The sequence below is a fragment of the Serinus canaria genome, chromosome 6 (genome assembly GCF_022539315.1).
Source record: "Serinus canaria isolate serCan28SL12 chromosome 6, serCan2020, whole genome shotgun sequence".
Taxonomy (NCBI): domain Eukaryota; kingdom Metazoa; phylum Chordata; class Aves; order Passeriformes; family Fringillidae; genus Serinus; species Serinus canaria.
This window is the reverse complement of record NC_066320.1, coordinates 15,174,041-15,196,936: the sequence shown is the minus strand read 5'-3', so window position 1 is coordinate 15,196,936 and position 22,896 is coordinate 15,174,041. Positions and strand designations below refer to the sequence as shown.

Genomic DNA, 22,896 nt, shown 5'->3' with positions numbered 1-22,896 from the left:
ATAGAAATTTTTTTTCAAGCATAAAAAGAAAGAGGCAGCAAATGCTAGTCTGCAATTTTATTCAATTGATTATTTCACAGTCAAAGAGCAGTTTGCCCTGACCAAGAATGTATTTCTATTTAATTTCACATTCTCTGGTTATTAAACAGCTGGACTCATATGCACCTTTTAAATGACAATAAAATATCTTAAATTTTTTTACTTAGATAAGTAAGCCACTATTTGCCAATATTAAAAAGTATATATTTCAATGGAGACTTTTACTGAAGAGTTACAAACTGGAAGGGGAGCCAGGTATAAAGTGGAAATACTTACACTGACACCAGGGACCAGGTACACATGCCCTCCTGTTAATGCTAATGCACCTAACAGTAGCATTACATGAAGCAGCAACTCCACAGCTGTTTCCTGCCCTACCTATTAATCAATATGTAAAAAAAGTTTGATGATAACTCTTTTTGCATATTTATTGAAAGGCAGAACAAGATATTGAACTCTTACTTTAGAAATCTAGCAGTTATGCTGTACATAAAAAATAAGCATCTATTCCTGTTTCTAATACTTGCAGCTAGTCAAAGCAGCACCCATCCTCACTAAGTTTTCACTTCTTTCACTGAGTACCTGTGAGATACTGAATTCACATCCAAAGAGAACCAAGGCTACTCACCGGACAGTTTCGCAGGTCCCCCATGGTGCTGGCATTCTGCAGGAGCTCTCCAAACATATCTGGAGTTGGTTTCTCCCTCCTCTCCAGCATACAAATAGCTTGATTGCTTCAGTATAGACAAAGTATGGAAAAGAAAAGTTTAATAATAAAACAAAAACACAAACCCACACTAATCTAGTATACATTTCACCTAAATTTATTTAAAATTAAGAAACTTAAAATATAGAACATTTTTTATATTTAATATTGTAGTACAGAAAAAAACCACATAGTTAATTGTGAATTACTATGTCTTCCACAAAAATACTGCATAAAGAAAACAAGTAGAACTGAAAACAGAAATAGATTGTTTGGTTTTGTATCATGTAAAAGAAAATTAAAATTTTGCAAAATTAAATTTTGTATCTTAAAAGAAAATTTAAGCATTTTGATAAACACTTGGTTCCAAAATGAAATATGTGCTTCAAAATGTGCCTCTTTCAATAAGCCCGATTACAGTAAAGAAGCACAGAAAGTCACATTGTGAATAAAATTACAAATGAAAAATAGCATGGTACCCCATTTATTTCTCTGTCCAAGTTGAAAGAAAGATATGTACACGAGAGTATTAGTGCTCAAAGCACGTTCCAGCTTAAAATGGTTTCAGAGATGAATAGATATATTAGTATGTATTGGTATTTCTAAAATAATTCATGACTTAAGATCTATTGTGGTATTTCCTAGAAAATAATGAATACCATTTACATAACTATTTTCTAATAAATATATTCTCATATACAGTGTCTGCTGGAACCTAATGAAAATCTGCAGCTTGACTGAACAGCAGGCATCAGCCACAAGGGGGATGCTTTACAGCACACTCTTGCTATACAGGTGAAGTGGTACCTTTTAAGAGATCTGCATGTGAAGGGCAGCTGGCAGTTTTCATGACACTTCTTTCCCTAACTACAGATATCACTGTAACTATGTATCTCACATGCCAGATATAAAACAAAGAAAAGCTTTAATCCCAATAAAGATTTCAAGACAGAAACAAATAACAGATTCCTGCCTCAATCAGATTTAAAAACCTTTAACTGAGCAGCCATCTACTCAAAGGAGACTTCTCCAGCATTAGTCCAAACAATCTGCTACAGACTTAGTGCTCATGCTCTGTGCACCATCTTTAAGGAAAGGTCACAGTGACCAGGGAAGTTCCCCCATAACTAGATTAAACAAGAGCTACATATTCGTCCAAGAAAAGAGGATTTAAGGAACTACAGGCTGGTCAGTCTCACTCTACCACCTGGGGCCATGGCAGACTAAATCAATCCCCTTGGAAATCAACCCCACACATGTGAAGGATAAGGTGAGTCAGAGCAGTGAGCACAGATTTACCAAGGGCAAACCATGTCTGACCTTGACGGAGAACTTCCCTTTCTGCATCTTCCCCTTGTTAGCAAGGAACTGTCCTGGTCTCCATGAAGGAGGAAAAAACCTTCCAGATCAGAACTGGAACAGGCAGCCCAGAGAAGTCATGGAATTTCTGTCCTTTAAGCACTTTCAAAACTCAGCTACACACAACCCCAAGCAGCCTGATTTAGCTTTGAAGTTTGCCCTGCTTTAAACAGCAGGATGAAGTACATGACCAAAGGTCCTTCTGAATGTAATTTTTTTATTGTCTTTCTTATCTGTCTTCTTAAATCACCTGCTCACACATTAAAGTCTTTCAAAACGTACATGAGTCCTTGCTACTGCAGTTGTCAAGATTCAGAATCACAAACAAGCAGACACCCTGATCCACGCCTAAAGTACCATCTTCTGCTTCACTAAATCCTCATGTTCTTCATCACAGTTATCAAAGCTCCGCCAACTTTGAACAAATCATGTTCTAGGTATTTAATCAATAAACATCATAAAGATCCAACTGCAATACCAGGATGGGAGGAGAAAAAAAAGGAAAAAAAAAAAGGAGAGGGGGAAGGATACATCTGAAAAACTCAACTCACCAGAGTGAGGTTGTGGAAATATAATGTACCATCTGGATGAAAGGTAATGGGTCAGAGGTGGCACCACAACTGGTACAAACACACTAAAGAGAAAGAAAATGTAATACATTGACAAGATTAAACAGGTATTTCCTCTGCAACACTTCTGCCTGTACATTTCTTTACTGCAGCAATGCATGTTTTAGGAATGAAAACATAAAAACTGAGAACTGGCCCTTGGCATGAAGCACATATTATTAGCTCACCTGTTCAAATAAAGTCATTGCAAACTTCTGGTGGGAAACACAATGTGGTGCAGTGCAAATGTCTTCCTTTGTCTCATCCGCAATGTGGAAGTGAATTCGCATTAACAGGTTTTCCTAGCCAAAGGAAAAAAGGAGAAAATGCATTAGATAATTTCAACTGCAGACAAAAGTTAAGATATAAATCACAAAAGCATGCCAGATGCAATATTGTTACAGACAGAAGGCTCCTGAAAATTCATGAAAGTTACTTCAGAAACAAAGAAGTTAGTATTTCTTGGATAAAAAAAGGAAATGCCCTCCACTTCTGATTTGAGATGCTGGATCAGGTAACCATTTATATTACTTAACAGCACTGCTGAAGACTCTTCTGCTGATTTTTCTGTCCAGTTCTCAAGCACCCACGGATATGACCAAATGTAACAGAGTACCTATGCAGTTTTAAAAATCACTGGATTGACACCAACTTCTCGTCAACACAAAATAAATCAACTTCTATATTCCATGAGAGCTTTGAAATATGCCACATCAACTACATTTTATCAAAAAGGGGGAGAACTAATAAATCAAGAGCAGACTAAATTCTAAATGAAACAAAAGGTCTGAACATTTCCTAGATATTAATTCATACAACTGCATCTGTTTTCAAGCTCCCAGGAATCCTTGCCTAAAGACCTTCTCTCCTCCCACTGTTGCCAACATTAATCTGTGGGTGCCAGAAATCTCTTGACAACTCTTCCAGCAGAACACTTTTCACTAACACTACTAGCTGCCTGGGTGGTTTATAGGCCTGCAGTAAACAGGTCAAGATTAATTACTTGGCAAAACAGCACCAACATTGTACTATCTCCCTCGAAAAATTTTCCTGTGGAAATGCAATTTCAGAAAAACTGGCAAACAAAATGTCCTTTTACCCTTTTGAGGAGATCCTTAAAACTAGAATCCTGGATCATTCTTTTAGTGCAATTTTTTCATAGTTCACATCTAAAGCACACTGCGTAGGGCAAGCAGTACACATGCAAAAGAAACTGAAGAAACTGTAAAAATGGTTACTAATGCTATTACCATTTCCAAATCTTTAGTCTGGGGATCCCTCTGTGCACTTCTCCAGGCCAGACATGCAAAGTCTGTTGCAATTTGGGGAAAGGAGAAATAGAGGGGAAAAAAATTAAGGGGAAAAAAAAAATCAGGGAAGATTGGGTGGTGGTAGGCCACATCTCTGCCTGTCAAACCATCTTTCAGTTATACTCACAAAACATTCAGCAGCATCATCCATGATGCCCAGCTGGAAGCGTTGCTCATCCTGAAATGTCTTTGCAAGAGCAGTTCGCAGGGCATCAGAAGGCAGTACCTTCTCACTGCTACATTGAAACTGGTTGAATATACCCTAGTTAAAAACAGAAAGACAGTTAAGTTACTGTATTTTTCAAAATATGACTCAATTTATCTGAAAACAAACAGCAAACATTTAACTTGTTTTGATCTTGCAACACCCAGACACTTGTACAGTACACAGACTACAAGAACAAATTCTAAAAGTTCCTCCTTTGACATCATATGCACCTTTATGCATTTCTTCCTTTTCTCTCACAGATACAAGGGAGGGTTAGGAATTTAGGTTGAAAATTCCCTCAGTGCCAATCCCCCCTGGATCTATTTTTCTTTCTCCAAATCAGATTCCTGAAGCAATGAACACCAAAACATCGTGCTTTTTATTTCCATCTCTCCCTCTAACTTTCTCACTTCCAGCTTACCCATGCCACCTTGTTTCCTCTTTTAAGCAACTCTTTCCAAACATCTCTAGCCCGTTAACAGCCACAACTTGATACTTGCACACTTTAAGAAATTTACCTTTCCTAAATCCAGGTGGGTAAGAATTAGATGATTTTTGTATCAGCATGCAGGAAGGAAAAGGCACAATGTGAATAGGAATAGCAGTTCCTATGTACTGCCAGCTGTTCATTTGCTGCCATAAACCTGCATTTTCATAACTGTAACTCACACATCACCTGGGTAACAACCATTTGCAAGGATGAGTAGTTCTAAAAAGACACATTATTTTCTGAAGTGTGAGTTACATGCATGGAAGTTCTGTACATATTCCCAACTGATTAAACACCCACATTAAATTTGTGTGCTTGCGTGCACGTGTGTGAAATATCCAAAACATCATCTGAACAGTTAAATTTCACTGTGCCCTTCCTACAAAAAAAGCAACATCATTCTGTATGCAAGATTCTCAAAGTACAAAACTTCTAGTCCTTATCTTAATACAAGTCTCCATCACCACCATGCTCTACTTTCTACCTCATTTCATATGACAAGAAACCATCTTCATCAGTGTCAATCTCAAAATTCTGCCCGTCCTTTCCTATAAAACTGTCCTCATAATTTCTCTAAAGACTGTGGAAAAGCTCAGTTCATACTGCAAGAGAGGAAAAAGGGATCACCAGTCTGCTTTTTCACATTCTAAACTTAGTAAGATGAAGAAAAAAAAAAAGCAAACTGTTTTGCCTGTTTGATTTTTCTTTCAAATCTATATTAATCTGCAGTAATTCACAATTCATGTAGCACTTCCTCCTTTAATTACAGAAACCTTCTCCCCAACATACTTAGGATCTACAGTAATTGGAAATAATCTAAATCTTTCTCTTCTTTAACTATTTTTACTTGTTTCTCACCAGGAAATGAGAAGGTAAGCTGGGAGGTTTGCCAAATGGTACAGTCTTGTCTGTTTTGAGGAAGCTGGAAAAAGCGTCAAGCACAGCTGTCACTGCACAGGCAGCAAACCAACCTCCACACCCCTGCCATTTCTGCCCATAGGAATGGTACAATTTATAGTGTTGACATAACCTAAAATAGATGTAATATGCCTATCTCTCTTTACTGCAACTTTTATTTTGGTGGTCCTCAAGGTGCTCATTGATGGAAAACAGCCCATTATGCTGAAGCTCACAGCTCTTCTATTATTGCCTTTATTAGAGCATCACAGAATCATGAGAAAAGGGTAAAGAAGAGAAAGCCACGAGGCAGTATTATACTTCATGAACCACAGACAATACCCCCTCAGTAAACTTCTATATACACATACATAAACCAGAAACAACAACAAAGTCCCTGCACTTAAACTTGATTGCCATTTCTGTCACTCTAGTAACTGAGCAAGTTTCATTAGTGAATTTTCTCATTTCAGTGACTCTTAAAAAAAAAAAGGCAGTGAAACACAACTCCACCCTGCTTCACATTTTGCATTAAATAATTTAAGAGCACTCCAAAATATTCACAACTGTGCTTCAGAAATGTGTTTATTCTATTTATTCAATCTCACTTCATAGCTCTGAGACTTGGCTAGCAACTGGGCAACCACCTCACTGCTGTGAGATGATGGGCAGGATCTGGTTTGCTTCAATAAGAGCCCTGAAATGGCCTGGCACTCCTGGGGGTGAGAAACAATGTAGGCTCTAAACTAGGTAAAAGGAGAAGCAAACAAGGAAGCTGAAACTCTTCTTTTAAACTTCCATCTTTAAAGAAACAGTATACTTACCACAGAACAAAAAATAATTAAGCAACATCAATTCTGTGAAGAATGCAAAACCCAGGATGTAACTGATCCCAATATTACATGGAAGAATGCTTCCTCAAATTTATAATGCCATAGCACACAATGGCATATAGTCATATTTAGATTACAAATGAGGAACAAAAACTTAAAACCAGTGAGTAATTGTGCATTTTAATTTAATAAAGATCAAATCTTATTATGGTATTGCACAGTGCAGCTCAGAGCACGTTGGAACCCAGTGCTTGTAGGAAGTCCTGAAAGCACCTCAAATGGAGTCAAAAGCACTTTGAACACAGGGGAGTTTGGTTTTTCTTAGGTTTCAGTCACTGGGGTTGGATTGGGATTTTGTGGGGCGGGGAGATGGGGTTGTTGGGGTTGATGCCCCTTTCTTTTTCAAGATAGGTTCTTTGCTCCCCCTCAGAACAAGTCTATCTTGTCTCTCAACCTTAGACAGACAGGTGTGGCACTTCCTGCAATTTCATCACTTCACATTATCTAAGTCAGATCTCCCTCCTTAATTTAACATCTTGCCTGTGAGGGATATTGTTAACTGCTCAAACATTGGTTCCCTACACAGGTATGAAAGCCAGTTGGGTGCAGACCAGGAAAGCACTCTTTGCAACCAACCTATTATGGTCTCAACCACATGATGAACATTTTATAATAAATCACTCAATTCAAGCAAGTGGCTTATGAGAACCAACTATAGTCATTCCATTTTTTCAAAGCACTTTAAAACCCTACTGTTCTCCATTAAACAACAACATCATCTTTACGCAAAAAATTCACATTCTTCCTGCTTTTGTTGCACATGACAAAACAACAGAAAAGACCAGCCCTACTAGAATGTATCAATCAATAGAACACAATCTTCTTTGTGACCTACAAAAAACACTCTGTCCTGTATCCTGGCACTATGGAGCTCCCAGTACAATCCCTGGAAGGAGAACAAACTCTCTGTGGCATGCTCAGTACAGTGGACGGATTTCCCCCTTCCTACCCTCTTCCAGCTGTGATAAACACCAAAGCAAAGTCATGCTGAAAAAAAAAAGGAAAATAAACCAAATCATAGTAGACTTCAGCATAAATAATAAATCAAAAAGCTGTTCCAGTTTAATGGCAGGCAAACCATACAGTGGTTAGAACAGCTTGTGTATTGAAAAAAATACTTAAATAATGCCACATTTTAAGGGGCACTGTTTGGGGTTAAAGCACAAGAGTCTGCAACTCGCCCTTTTTATAGCTGTTGATGCAAGGTAACTTCCAAATAACTAAGGAATGCATATCTGGAATTATTTCAAGGTTCATTTTCTAGCTACATAAACAGTCAGGTAGCACACAAGTTTTAAAATTACTTGAAGAATTTGTGAGATGGAAGTCTTCAATGTGGTACAAAAATAAAATATGATTTGATCAGGTATGACATCACTGTCCTGTGATCCCATATTTGAAATTACAAGTAATATTTAGAGAGCTAACTGAGCAATTACAGTAAATACAGTGCATGACATCCAAATCCCTAGAAAGTTGGAGTTGCAACAATCCAACTCCAATTCCATGGCTAAATTTAGCTTAGAGAAGACTATCTTCCTCTAGAGTCGAAAGGAAGAGGATGTAACCTTCAGAGCAACATTTCAGAGCAGGAGAAGAGCATGAACCATCTCTGTACAGCACAGATGGTGTCAGGTATGCTGTGAAAGAACCCTGAAGTGGGGGAACATGACACAGGCTCCTCCCCACAAGTATTGTCACTTTTCCAGGCCAGGTTGGAATCTGAACATGCCAGCATGCTCTGAAGAAGGGTAAATAAGTCCTGCCTCCACCTTGCTTGGTCTGGACAAGTGTTTTGGGCAGATCCACCTGAGAGCATGCAAGGCTAATTACCTCTCCCCAGACCCTAATAGGAGATTTTTCGCATGGTATAGAGCTCCAAATTCTGATGTTCCCACTGGATCCAGCCACTTCTTCTCCCTCATCTTAGCAAAGCCTAAGGCAAGATTCAAGAAAAAGAGGATGTCAAAGACCTGGAGGCTAATCCAGCATTACTCTGGCAGGACAATAGTTAAAGGCTTCCAGAGCAGAAAGGAGAGCTGGGGCAGGGGAAGAGCTGGGCACAAAAGGGAGGGGATGACCCTGCTGCCCTGCAACACAGAACATGCTCTTGGTGATGCTTGCAGTATTAGGTGCACATTAAGCACATGATCCCACTTGTCTTATAGAATTTTACACATAACATGTACCTGACAGACTTTTACAGAAGGAAGAAAATAGAGCAATTTGAAAACATGATCCAGAGGGCAGCAGAGAATGAGTAAACACCTTGAACAGCCTTCTTCCCCTTTCTACTGCCTGCTCAAGGAGAACATGAAGATGAATGTGACCATCTCCATGGTTTGGGGCTGTCCCTTGTGAATACCCCTACCTTTTCAGCTGCTTTCAAGAAGACAGCTTACATTTCTGGTGCCCAGAGGTTTTTTTGAGGATTGAGGGGAGGTTTGCACCCCCAATTTCACTTAGAGTCAAGTGACAGCCCTTATAATGCACCTTTATAACAGTATTTGACTTGATAGCAACACAAAAAGGGGGAGGGGGAATTTTCAAATATTTATGTACACGCATTGACATTTTACACAAGATAATAAAAATGAAAGCTTTGCACAATATTACCCAGAGAAAGAGTTTCTGGAGCAGGCTTTGGTAGGATGCACAGCAATCTCCCATGAAGAACAGACTGCACATAGAGGAGATGCTTACTTTTTGATTTGGATCCAGTTGGAATCTATTTACTTTTTCAAGTTTTGGTTACTGCCCACATTCATAAATAATTGTCTAGGTAATTCTTCAATTGCTTATGTGTTCTTCAGAGTTTTTGTGAGCTCTAGGAATTCTGCACACAACCAGACACAAGTTTCCCAAAATGTGCAAAAGTAGTAGAGGATTTGGTGCAATAAATTGTTTTACTGGAAATTAAGGGTTGTAACAACTGCCAGCTAGGAACATTATTGTTAAGAACTTCATATAAAAAAAAAAAACAAAACCAAAAACACACACACACAAAATCTTTGCAGGTATCTGAGAATGAAAAGAGACAGCTGCAAATTTTTCAAAAGCTGCTAATTAAAAAATAAACATACGGCTGTATGCATAGAATTTGTGAATTCTGCCACACCACCTGTCATTTCCAAGTTTATAATAGCACACTACACACTTCAAGACATCAAAAACAAGGATTTTACCAATAAAACTAAACATTCTTTGACCCAATGTCTGCTTTTAATACATATATTCCAGAGATCCTGTCAACTTCCAGTGATCCTGCAGCGCTTTCTCTCTCATACCAGTACTGCTAATCCACATGCACCTTTGTCTCCAGTTCATCTTTCAAGACAAGTACCACAAAGGTACTCTTCTTTTTCCTGTAATATTCTTTCACATCCCTCACCTTCTTTTTTAGTATTCTATACAGAAAGGTTTTTAACTACTATCTTAATATTGAAACCTGGACTCTAGTGCAGAGTTGAGAGTCTACTTTCATTCCTGGCAGAATGAATGATCTCCTGGTATTTCCTTGATCATGCTTTTCAGTTAAACCCCAGAATAGCAAAAGCTTGCATTCATGGTAAATTCCTAAATCTTTTCTTTCTGACCTCATCTTGGCTAACAAAGAATACCAACAATCACTTGACATTACTTGAGGGCATGATCCAAAAAATACCTTTAAATCCCACTAACTTAATGAACTCAAACCAGACCATTACTAAGGCTTGTCATTCCCCTTTAAGGAAGGGGATATATTTAATACTCCATCTTCTCTGTGTCTCAAGAGCTGTATTTCACTTAACATGCACTACCTTGCTCCTAACCCACTGTTACATTCTCTTCTGATGATACTGCTGTAAGTATCATCCTGTCTCATGATTTCAATAGATATATCTTGAGACAAATTTCCCGCCAAAAAAAGATAAATTCTCTTACTTCATGCCTTAATAGTCTCCCCTGTACTGGTCATTTGCCAGGGAAAACTCCTCAACAACAGCCCAAAAGCTCCCTAGATAATTCAATTCAAGCCTGCCTTGACCAGAGCACCTGTGACGTTACTTAACAGCAGCAAGACAGCTGTTATACTATAAATATTGCCTGGAACGTCAGATGATCTTAATTTAAACCTGCAGTCTCTATTTTACCATTTCTATAAGACACGGTGTCTGTCATTTTCATTTCTGTACATAGAATTCATGACACAAATTCTCCCACAATTAGTTTATATATTTAGTTAGACTGTACAACACATTTGTGATCAAGAAGATGTTTAAGTCTCAATTTCAGAAAGGAAAATCACTGCTTGGGAAGATTAAAGCTAGGTATTTTCATCATGTTTGCATCATGAACATTTCTCCCACAAAAAGCCGGGGGGGGGTTGAGCTCGCAAAATTTAGAAAGGGGGGCACAAAAAAACCCCAGAATGCAACAAATTAATTGATAGAGACAAACAGAGACACAGGATTGCACAATTTACTCAAGTTCATAGCAGTACTCAAAATCAGAGCTAGCATATAGATCTTACTGTCCAGGCAGCCTCTATGACAATCAGTTATTGCATCTGCAGCTACAAACAGAATTGATGTTTTTTTAAAAACAGAAACTACAAAGAGCTGAGCCATTTAATGCAGACATCAATATTTACAGTACAAAACAGCCTTTTAGTCTTACATAATCAACAATTTTGAACTGTTTGAAGAAAGGCTTAGCTAAATGGCCTTCCCTATCCTGACATTCAAAGTAGCTCTAAAGGGAAAGGTAAATGTTGATGAGCACACTGACTGCGTACAGTATTATATTTGTATACCAAGTGATAAACTGGAAGAAATAAAGCAAGCTTGTATTTTACTGCCTGAACTAATGGAGACTCACAATGACCTGCATACCATTAAGAGGAGTCCTTGTAACTGAAACTTTACCAACACATGTGAACACATTTTAGAAACTGGATCTTGGACCACCAGGTAACACATTTACCTTGTTCTCACACATTCTCAGGTGCAAGTTTGATTATAAGTATTAATTAAATATCATAAATATTTCTGTTCAAATTTTTAAAGAATGGTTTTCAATGTATCTCTAACTTTTACCTTAAGAGCACAGAAGATGCAAGAATCGCCCATACATTTGTGCGTTGTGATCTGACGGAAACTGCGGCGAAAAATGTCCAGGTGCCAGAGAACCTGAAACAGAAAAGGGGGCACAGCCAATTTTATGAATATATAACATAAAATATTACATAAGCTTCTGATTAAATTGCATATGCTGAATAATCCAAGAAGTATACCAATGTCATCAGTGATCACCTTCAAAAGGGATGCCTTTTATTCTAACTGCAAGTTGATGTTTTCTACTTTCTTCTTTAGCCTGTAACCTTCACGTGCTAATTTACAGTATGACCCTTCCTCTGAATTTCTTGCCATGTGCTTTTAGATTAGAAAACCCACTTCATCATCCATGTGGCAATCAGCACCTGCTCTGACTGCTCTGCTGTGCTGGCACCAGGGCTGGCTGCTGGGCAACCGCACCATGAAGCTGAGCAGAGCTGCCGAGGACATCCCCTGGACTGATGGGGATGAAGCACTTCCTTTCTTCCAATCCTACACAGCTTCCTTGTTTTAAGCAGAAAGCCAAGATTATGAAGAAATGGAGCACCAACAGCGTATACATAAACAAGTCTGTGCAAGAGGAAACAGCAGAATACTAAAATCCGTTATGCCCAATATTATCATTACTAAGTGTCCTGACAGGCCATGATTACTAACCCTAGCCTGTTAGGGCAGTTACAGCTTTCTCAGGCGAATTATGGTGGTAATACCAGGTGTGTGACTAGGTAGGGTCATAGCACAGAAAAGCAAGCAGGCTTTCACATGTTCTGTCAGCAACAGTGAGAGGTGACATCTGCTCAAAGAGAACCATGGTTTTTTATTCTTCAGCTTTACCACTAAACCTGTACACTCTTGGGAAATTATTCAAATTTGTATCTGCAAAATAGCAACAATATCCACCTCTGAGGCATTCTACAGTGAGTACTTTATGTATAAATGTGGTCAGGATTGGCTATTTAAGTTTAAACTAGCTTTCCTGCAAACCTCAGTCACCAGCCTTCGTGAAGGCAGAAGTCTGCACTGAAAGAAGCCCTGACCTAAATCACGTCCTACCAGGTTCCGGACAGAGCAGCAAGGTCCAGGCTGACATGTGACTGGCTAAATGCTTCATTAGCACAAACAGAGGAACCAAACTTCTTATTTCTGATGAATTTGCCTTGAGTAACTGGCTAGAAAAAATTTAGCACCTTTTGTGCTGGTTTCAAGAAGTGTTTCCAAGTGGAACAATTTGTTATTTAAACCATACTAATATGTAATATTCAGTAAACACATTTTTAAATATAATCTGTAAGTTTCCCAAAAATTCTTAATTGCCATGGCCATGTTTAACCTCAAACTATCCTTGTGCTAAAGGGCCTGGGAGGAAACATAAGCCTTGAAAACATTTGATTACACACAAACATTCCCAAAGAACTACTGCAGACTTTACAAAAAGACAAAAAAAATCATGTTTAGGAAGGAGTCCAATTTTTTAATGTAATTGCCTTTAGAGTTTAGCTTGAATGTTTATAGAAAACCTTAAGAGTGAGCAGCAACAAACATTCAAGAGCATTTCAGACTAAGTGTTAAAAAATTAAGATATATCCCAGAAGTAGGTATTTTATAAAATAATTACCATCTTGTGGGTTTTTTTAAATTCAGCTCTGTTTGTAAGTACTTTCAGTATCCTATCTCTCTTCAGCTTTAGAAGAAAAGGGTTTCTGTAGCAGATGAAAGATCAGGTCATATGCTTTCATCTTCATGTATGGTATGCAGTTGGGATTAGGTTCACTAGCTCAATATTAGGAAGCAGCTGGTCATTACACCTTACAGCTTAGTAAAGGTAATTGATACAGAACACAAGAACCTTCTCTTTGCCCTGTCATTCCTAACATATTAAGCCTATTGAGGGTCACAGATATACATATATGTATTATTTGCACTAGGGCTATATGGAAGCCTGAAGTTAGTTGAGAACCTGATTGTGCCCATGGGAAAAAAAAGCTAAACAGAAGTCAAACCCACAGTGATTAAGTCTGTTCTGCACTGACAGGTCATATGAAGGGATGGAAACTGATGTGAAGGGGTTTAAAGCCCTGCTGCTAAAATGACTCAATCTCAACCATCTGATATTCAAAGCATTTAAATGGTGACAACACCTCTACAGCAGCCATACCACTCCACTGAATTTGGCACCAGAAAAGGTTTTTCTTCTAAATCAAAAGGCAAACACTCGGTCATTTAAACTAAGCTACAAAGCAGCAGACAGAAAGAAAACTGAACTACATAAAACGGATCTTGTATAGCTATTATCAAACTTGACTGGTTCAACAAAAAAGTTAAGTTTACTTTTAAGGAGTATGCATTCTGCAAGCTATACAATATCCTATTATTTTAAAATACATTTTCTATGTATATTTTTAGCTTTGGTTGACATTGTACAAGCTTACACAAGCAAGACACTCATGTAAATGATGACTGTGTAAATGCTATTGAATTCACTAGGAAAACCTGAAAATTAAAAATCTGTTTAATAACCCAATCTACTTTTCCAAATGTAGCTTTATTCTATCTAGGCCCACCAACAGTTATGTACTCGAGTTCAGCTATATTTGTTGCATAGTGCCTAGGAAAATACTGCAACAGACAGAGGGCAAAAACAGAAACATTGTTATTCTCTGCTCTTACCTGTAGCGCACTATTCAGGAAGCAACTGTTCTGTCCTGGTTCATTGCTGAGACCTTTACTGGGTGCTATTGAGGTGGTATTTCGTGGAGTAAACATGCCCTGTACATTGCCCCGACCCACAGAAAAGTAATTTCTTTTCCAAGACATCTTCCAGTTTCAGCTGAAGAAAATGCAGGTTTAGTCTGGCAAAATATTTTACTTGATCAGATGCTTCCTTTCAAAAAATTTGAAACTGGAACAACACCCAGCCTTCCTTAAAATATAGTTTAAACAGTATTTATCCTTTTGCCAGGACTCAAGGATCTTGCTTCTTTTAAATCCAGTCTGGGATGCTATTCTTCATTTGCTGCTTATGCATGCAAAAACCTCCTTTAAAAGCAGCCACATAGAACATTTGCAAAGGGATTGAATCCATGGCTGTGCAAGTTCATGTTAAGCTGCTTCTCCTTCTTCCAAATAGGCAACAACTTCAGAGAACAAATGGTAAATCAAGGAGATCCCAGACTCAAGACGAGAAAAACAAAAACTTCCTCCCACACCCCCAAAAACAGAATTTCTGTAAACCTTCTATAATCCTCCTGAAGAACACGGGAAAAATCCAATTAGTAGGGGTGCAAAGAAAACAAAACACAACCTCAGCAGCTCTCTTTCAGTTACATGTATCTTGGATGATGAAAGAGACATTAGCCTCACAGGGGAAAAAGAAGTAACTCCAGAACTTGAGAGCGAAGAGCTCTAAAGAAGCAAGACGTCTCCGACACAGTTCTTCTAATTCTGCATGCGATCTTTAGAAATTTCTTCTCCCAATCCTCCTTTTGCAATCGGAATGCCCAGCCGTGCCAGAAAGCTTGAGAGAGAAAAATAATCAAAGGCTTGCGTCATTTAATTACTCTCTTGGTTTTGTGGTGTTCTGCCAAGACCAGTGTTGCCTCACCTCCCACAATACACTGAATCTTCAGAGACAAAGAAAAAAATATAAATGTTCCTCCACCCAAAAAATAAAATAATATGGAAAAGAACAGAGGATTCTGAGAAAAGCATGTAACAGCAAGGGAGTTTGGAGTATGTTGGCAAGGTTAAGAAGGAAACTAGATTAAAAAAATAAACCACAACATTCAAGTAAACCCCACAGCAGCTTAGTCAAACATATCCTTTACAATCTTGTAGTGTTTTGTTTTTAATATCTTATTCATTCAAACAGTTACACGAGGATTTGTGGTTCTATGAATACATGCTAGCACGTTCTCCACCCTAGAACTGGGATTTTGCACTGAGCATGGAAGGCACAAAGCTCATCCCTGACTTGGCAACCCACTACATTCCCCAGAAAAAAAAGTCTCCAAATTTCCTTCATCAGAAACTATGTGTACCTCTAAAACACTACTTAATCCAGGCACACGGGATATATGATGTCTTATAAAAGGCATGGAAGCTTTTGAAGAAGCCAGAAAAATTATTCAACACGAAGTGCTCTTCCCACAACAAGTTCACTTTTTCCCTCACCTACAAGAACCTGGAAAAAAAGATTTCAGCAATTCCTAGAAACAGGAATGACAAGGATTCATGACAACACTTTTTTTTTTTTAAATTCTCTCAAGTGTTGTCCATCTATATTTACAGAAACTTGCACAGTATTTTCCAGGGACATTCCCAATGACATCTAGAATTCAACAATTTTGATACAGGTAAGAACACTTGAAATTACCTATTAGGGCTAGTATGAGCAAGACAACTCTAATCCAAATGTATTTAAGTATTAATTGCAGCACAAAGTGACTACAAAATAGACATATGTAGGGTTTATACATCAGCAAAAATTAACTGAGAATATAATACCCTACAAAGATACCCTGGGTATTTGCAAAGGACTCTTCTTCATCTTCCAAACAATTATAAATTCTTCATCTCCTGTCAAAACACAACTTCCTAAATACGGCCAAATGTGCTACAGCAGCCTAACACATTCCCTTCTAGTAATACTTCATTTGTACTTCTGTTAAACTCATTCTACAAATATCAATGAAGTCTCAGCATTGCTGTAAGGCAGGCAAATATCTTCTCACAGATGAGTAGTCCTGCTGGTTGCCAGTGTGCCATGCAAAATTTCAGACATGCTTGCAAGCCTGCAGGCACAGACCATTGCCGTGCCAGTCGCACAGCATTCCTGAGTGCTGAACTTACACAGGAGTCATTTTAGAGCAATTTCAGCCTCAGCCCCCTTTCTTTGCTCAACCCCTTAATGAACCGTGAGCCAACTGTACTGTATGAACTGTTGAGGGATCAATTTAGGGATCTCTGTTAAAGCACCACCACTTGCAATAGGTGCAGTGGCTAAGACTGTGTGTCACAGACAGAGCAGTGCTGAGTGTAACAAACTGAGACAGGCTCTGTGCTGCCTCACAAAAACCACTGCGCCAAACACCTGGTCTTCTTTCCAAAGCACCTACAAACACAACTGAGAGCTGCACCTATTCAGTGGACTTCAAGTTCAAAACAAGACTCTGCTCTCAAAATGGGCTGCAAAACTAACTTTTGAACCATTTTTGAGCAAAGCTACATCAGCTATGACAAAGTGAATACTTTTTTTTTTTTTTTTAGTTTATTTTTATTGACTTGGGAACAAAATTCAGGACTAGAGGCTTTGCAGTTCTGCCATTGCAGCAAGACTACTTCAAACTGGCCTGAATTCTTACAGTAGACATGTAAGCTTAGTACCTGCACTGCTTCTGCTCAGGCTTAGCAGAACTGACTTCTTACCACCACAGCTGCTCACAAGAGCATGTTCAGTTTGCTCATTTGGCTATGTGGCCCTTGCAAAGCTAAGAACAAGCAAAAAACACTTAAGCTGGTAACCACCCAATTAAGACAAAACCAGATCTCCAGATCACAGCTTTGCACTGTGCCAACCTCTAAAAAACTTGCCAGTGACATAGAACAACTCAAATAAACATTACACAAATGTTTTAAAAAGGAGCAAATAAAATATTAAAAATAGATGAAGAACATATAATAAAAAAAGCCAACCAACATTCTAGATCTTCCTGCTGCTTTGAAGCACCTTCCTTTGGGAAGGCAGGACGGCTCCCAGTCACCAGAGACAAGCTCAAGAGATGAGAGAGGCACGGGGCATCACTGCAGCAACACAGCCCCAGAGAAAAGCTGGCCATGGTTTAGCACACAATTCTGGCCTGAAGAAACCAGAGTCTGTCCTTCGGCAGCAGATCACAACATTCTACAAGATGTACCACAAAAGATTTCAAGACGCTGTCTATCCCCATATTCCCTTGCTAAATCAATCACGCAGAAATGTAACATCTCAAGTTGCATCCTTTATTCTCTGGCAAGGTCCCACTATCATTGTTCATTTTTGGGGGTGAGGAGGAGGGGTGTGTGGAATGTAACACCCCTCTCCCACTGCAGTCTCACGTAGCCAAACATTTTAGGCTATTGCTTGAACTCTCAATCCAAGCAAGTGGGTGAATTAGAACAACCCTGTTTAGGAACAAAGATGCTTCCATAAAGCACTAGGCATGGCTGAAACCACCAATTAATTATTTATCACACTATTAAATAAGAGCAGAGGTCTGGAATTTAGCTTTTATTACTTATATTTCTGAGAAAAACCTTTCAAAACACAGAACAAAGTAAATGCTTCAATGTGTGAATGTATCTGATTCTAGAGAAGAGACTCCTTTCTCCCAGTATCCTACCACATATTCTGATGGTGGGGAGTAGATAATTAGTGTTGAGGGCAAATCATGCCTTCACATGCTGCAACACCTCTGAAACCCAAAGAAGTGTGAAACAGCTTTGAAATCAAGACCTTTTGATAACAAAAAAAGACAAACTTGTCCAAGACAATGGATTTTGATGAAAGTTTTCACCCAGATGGCTCCTGAGTTTGACTCTTTCAGTGAAGAGGCACAAGAATAATCCCATGGCTGTTCTCAGCTAGATGGAAAGTTTGTAGAAATAGAAGCTTGAGAACACACTTTCTCCCATGTACCTGCAATAATGAAGTGTTTGTGAATTTCTGCATGGATTAAATAATATTTAATTGCAGAGATACCAATATTAAAGTTTTCATTTAGTTTAGACATCCCAAAAGATAGTGAGCTTTGCAAGTCAGTTTAAATTCAATCTTGAAGGTAATGAAATAAAATAGAGGGGTGGAAAAACTTCCCAATACTAAATAACCATGAGCTGGATGAAGAAAAGAGTGAAGAGGGCAATGACCTGACAGAAGCAAAGAAGATGATTTCCTCCTCTTGAAGAGATCTCTTTTTGAGATTCTTAGCTAGCCAGAAATACAAGACAGATTTATTTGCTCACCTAAACACTAAGGTACAACTACAAAAAGGTAGATTTACATTCATCTCTGATGCCAAGAATTTTTTTACAGTACAAATGGGACAACAGAGGAGAAAAAAATTCTGCTTTATGCATGCATTTCTCAGCCTTGATGGCTCTGCTGGGAGAAAGGGGCAGGGAAGAGTCTGTAATACTTCTGCCATCAAGCTTGCACCCATCTGTCAGTCTTCCTCTTAAATGAACAACCTGATTACCTGGCTCTGTGCTACATGTGCCTACTGGGAGGAACCAGGAACTGGAACTGACAGCACCTCAAAGTGCCACTGGTGCCCATAAAAAGCTCATACAGATCTTCCTTGTTTTCCACGTACTATTGCACAACTCTCAGTCCCTGAAGTGTTGTAAAGACAAAGCCTTGAGCACCAGACACCTTCGGCTAACTTCCCAGAGCCTTTTTGGAAAATAGAGTTTGCTAAGGTTATGATACTCTTTCAGACACCAAAGAAGTCCTTCCATCTACCTGAAAGTCTGGCTAAAAGGGGCTGATAAAGACAATCAAAATGATCTTGGAGTGAAGACTAAAAATACGCTTCCCAAAATCCATGGATGTATTTCTTCAGAGAGTACTGATACAGCAAGCCTGATCAAACACTACAGGTTTCTCCAGAAGACAGTGAGGCCACTTCTGAGAGATCACCTCAAGATAATGCAAACAAAAATGGATAAGACTAGACAGAACAGCAAGCAAAAGTAGCATAACAAACATTATTTTTGGTCATTACTACTGTATTTATACAGCCTAACAACCAACAGAAGAAACTGTAGTCAAAATACTGATGGGGGGGGGGGTCAATCACTTTTAAGGAATGCATTTCCCCAATGCAGCAATGCTGCCATTTCTACAGATAACTTAATGCTTCTACAGTCATAAGAAGGAAAAAAAAACTGAACAATTTTATGAGGGAAAATTATGGTTTTATAGCAGCTTTTGAAACCAACAACCATGAAACATGAAAGCCAACTCACTCAACATTCCTGTTAACTGCTCAGACCAACAAGAGGCATGGAGAGACCACATTCTGCAGAAACACTCCAAAGTGAGACTCTGTAAGCTGCTGGGGTCAAATATAGCTTTATTCTGCATGAAAACACTCTTTACCGCAAAACATTCTCCAACTTCCTCATCCAAATGCTTGTAGGTTTTATAAAACTCTTGTGGACTGCCCCTTAAAGCAGTGTAATGAAATCTTGCAAACACTTACCTAATCTGAATCATTTGATTTTAAGCCTGACAGTCAGCCAAATCTATTTAAAGAGCATCTTTCACAGTCAAGAAAAAAAAAAACACCAAAAAAAAACCCCAACCACCAAAACCCAGAAGAAAGCCATTGGCTTTGAAATGCAGAAGATTCTCCTCCAGGGTTACAGTCTTAGCAGCCTTTTTTGCAGCCCTTTCTGAAATAAGGACATCAGCTGATAAACACCTGTTCTGTGTTGACAACCACATAGACTTTTGTTCAGAATAATGAAAAAGTATGTCACTTTTCCTATAGAGCTATTGAGACAGTAAGGTAGCTGGGTCCAGACTTTCATAAAACAGTTAAGAAGACTCAAAATATCCAGCTGCCTCTCAAATAATGACAAAAGCTATTAAAACCCATCTGGTAAGGAGCTCCAGTACAACATGACAATTATTCAAAGGCAAATTATAATTAAAAAATAAATTAAACTCCAAATGCAACTCTCAATATCTAAAGCCAGCATTACAGTCTTTTCTGATCAACAATTACTTGACCTGTAAGATGATCTAGAAGCTTCTAGAGTTAAGCATATTTTCTTAAAGACTGTAATTGATAAAAGCATAGTATAAAAGAATTGAATAATACAGGGCTTCTGTTCAAAGGCAAACAATGAGAGAGTGGAGGTCAGACCTAAAGATACAAATGCCACACTATTTACTTTCTCTGGGGCTTATTGCCAAAACACATTTTGCACCCCAGATAATGGTTCTACTGACAGAAAAAGCAGTATATTAATAACCATTGATCTCATGCATCATAGCAATTTCAGCATATTAATTTGCTGTGGAGGTTACAGGGAATAGAGGCAGACAAGCCTACTGGTTTTACTTCCAAAATCCTCTGGAAGCAGCAGCCACCATTATGTTGCACAACCCTTTTGTATCAGCAACTTTTCTCTGATAATTGGAGAGGCAAGGAATAGATATTAAATTAAGAAAGTCTGCCCAGTCCTAAGTAAACGCAAATCCTTTCAAAACCATCTGCATTCCCTTCAGATCTACCTTTCACAGTTGTTCAACTCTAAGACCACTGTACATGATAACAAAAGCCTACATTTTAACTCACTTGGACTTCCAAAGTGCTTATCCTCAAGTTTTCTATTTCTTTCTATATGAAATATAAGATTATTCTCCCAAGCCTATATTTAAAAAACACTCTACCTTACCGCAGGCTGGTGCTAGACATTTCTAAAGGAACAAGGGTAGAGTGAAATCAGTTTTTCATCCCATTCTGCATGGAACTTGTGGAATTTGGATAAATGGAAAAACACAGCAGCTTTAAATGTTATGCAATGGATCAAAAGTAGTTAAATATCACTAATCAATCCTGTGTAACAAGGAAAACATGAAAAATAGGCAGCTGTCAACCCTCTGGTGAAATAGAAGGTTCTGGTTTGACTCAAGCAAGAGCTCAGCCAGCCTCTGGCTACCACTTATTCCCTTTCCAAATCTTTACCTGGACTTTCCAAAGAGAGCTTCAAGATTAATTTAGTATTTGATTCTGTCTCCAGATATAAACACTTTGATTGCAAAATTCTGTATTTTACAGCCATCAGCTATTGCCAAAAGCTTTCAAGGGCCATTTTCATATGGCACCTTATTAACAAACGATCTCATCTCTCCTCCACTGATAACACCACTGATCCAAAAAAAACAAGGGATTTGTACTCCGGTTTGTGAATTCCAGTCCAACAATGACTTAAGAGCCCTGAAAGATTTCAGAAGTAGTCAGCAGTATTCAACAACATATGGCTTAATGACTGGTAACTTTTTAAATCCTAAAATCCTGCTGCCATTCTTTTCCTGACCTTTCAGATTTTCACTGCTGAATAGAAAAATTCTTCCTCATCTGTAACTGCTACCTTGTTGTAACTGTGAGTTCTCCTGTCAATCTTCACACCCCTTTTTTTGCTTAAAGCAGAAGCCAGTAGCAATCAACTCCCAAATCATACACTGCTCACATTACAGTACCCCAAACCCCTCTGTTTTATTAAACTCTATTATAAACCAATGATTTCTGATATGTTTGAATGTGGAAATACACACATACCCATTAAGAATAACAACCACACAACAAACAGATTTTGCAGGAAAAAAGGCAAACAGAAGAAGTCCGGCTCCATTAATACTTTTGATTTCAAAGGAAACACAACAAAGATTAAGCAAAGGCAGCAACACATTGAGAGTAGCAACAAACTGTGATCAAACAGATGGACAGCGTCTGGGTAGAAAAACAGGTCTTTTTGCTGATGTGCTAAGAATCTCAAAGTCAAATACTGCAATGCACTGCTCTCTTCTGGTAGTGCTCAAGGGGAAACATGACTTACAGGGCAGAAATCAGTTTCCTCGACACATGCACATAATGGACCTTTTGATAACACTAGCTAGTGAAAACTTCCACAGAAGTGGACAGACAATTCCCACCTGCCTTGTGATCAACAGCTGGGGCCAGATAATGCATTTGTACCATAAAAGCATTTATTCCCTCCTTTGCTCAGGACACTATTTGGTATTAAAATATTAGTTCTAGATGAAAATATTAGTTAATTGTATTTTGTGTTTTATCTATACCACTATTATCATGTACCAAGACAGATTGTAACTCTCAGGTTCTTGACAAACTAATAATACACCAAGGTGCAAAATGAAAGCAGTATAGGGGAACTCACAAAAACTCAGTAAAGGCAGAATGAGCAGCAGTTTATGGTGCCTTTGCTGCGTCCCAGTATTAAATGCTTACATCATTTTTTTCCTGTTTTGCCAAAACTGACAAGCAGAAGGAGCACTGCTGCACTGCAGAACATTATATAGATTCATACTTCACATAAAAATATAAAGCAAATGCTCTCAGCATGCACAACATGCTGATTATTCCTCTTTTTTAAGCAATCATCTGTGCTGTATAGCTATAAATAACATTTCAGCAGAATCACGAGTGTGAACACACATGCATAAGCTGAGTTTAAGATCATTACTATGTAGTTTTAGAGGAATAAGTATAACTAATAAGAA

General features: G+C 38.4%; 1 protein-coding gene across 4 annotated transcripts in view; it reads right to left on the bottom strand.

Moving 5' to 3' along the window:
* Positions 1-22,896, bottom strand: part of USP54 (ubiquitin specific peptidase 54) — an 89,637-nt gene that overhangs the window by 29,392 nt on the left and 37,349 nt on the right. For all 4 annotated transcript variants that reach the window (XM_018910915.3, XM_018910914.3, XM_018910913.3 and 1 more), the window contains exons 2-7: positions 14,274-15,120; positions 11,589-11,681; positions 4,150-4,284; positions 2,901-3,014; positions 2,656-2,738; positions 668-773 (exon numbers count right to left, since the gene is read on the bottom strand). In XM_018910915.3, the coding sequence (XP_018766460.1) occupies positions 668-773; positions 2,656-2,738; positions 2,901-3,014; positions 4,150-4,284; positions 11,589-11,681; positions 14,274-14,420 (678 nt within the window). In that variant the 5' untranslated portion in view covers positions 14,421-15,120. The remainder of the gene's footprint in view (positions 1-667; positions 774-2,655; positions 2,739-2,900; positions 3,015-4,149; positions 4,285-11,588; positions 11,682-14,273; positions 15,121-22,896) is intronic.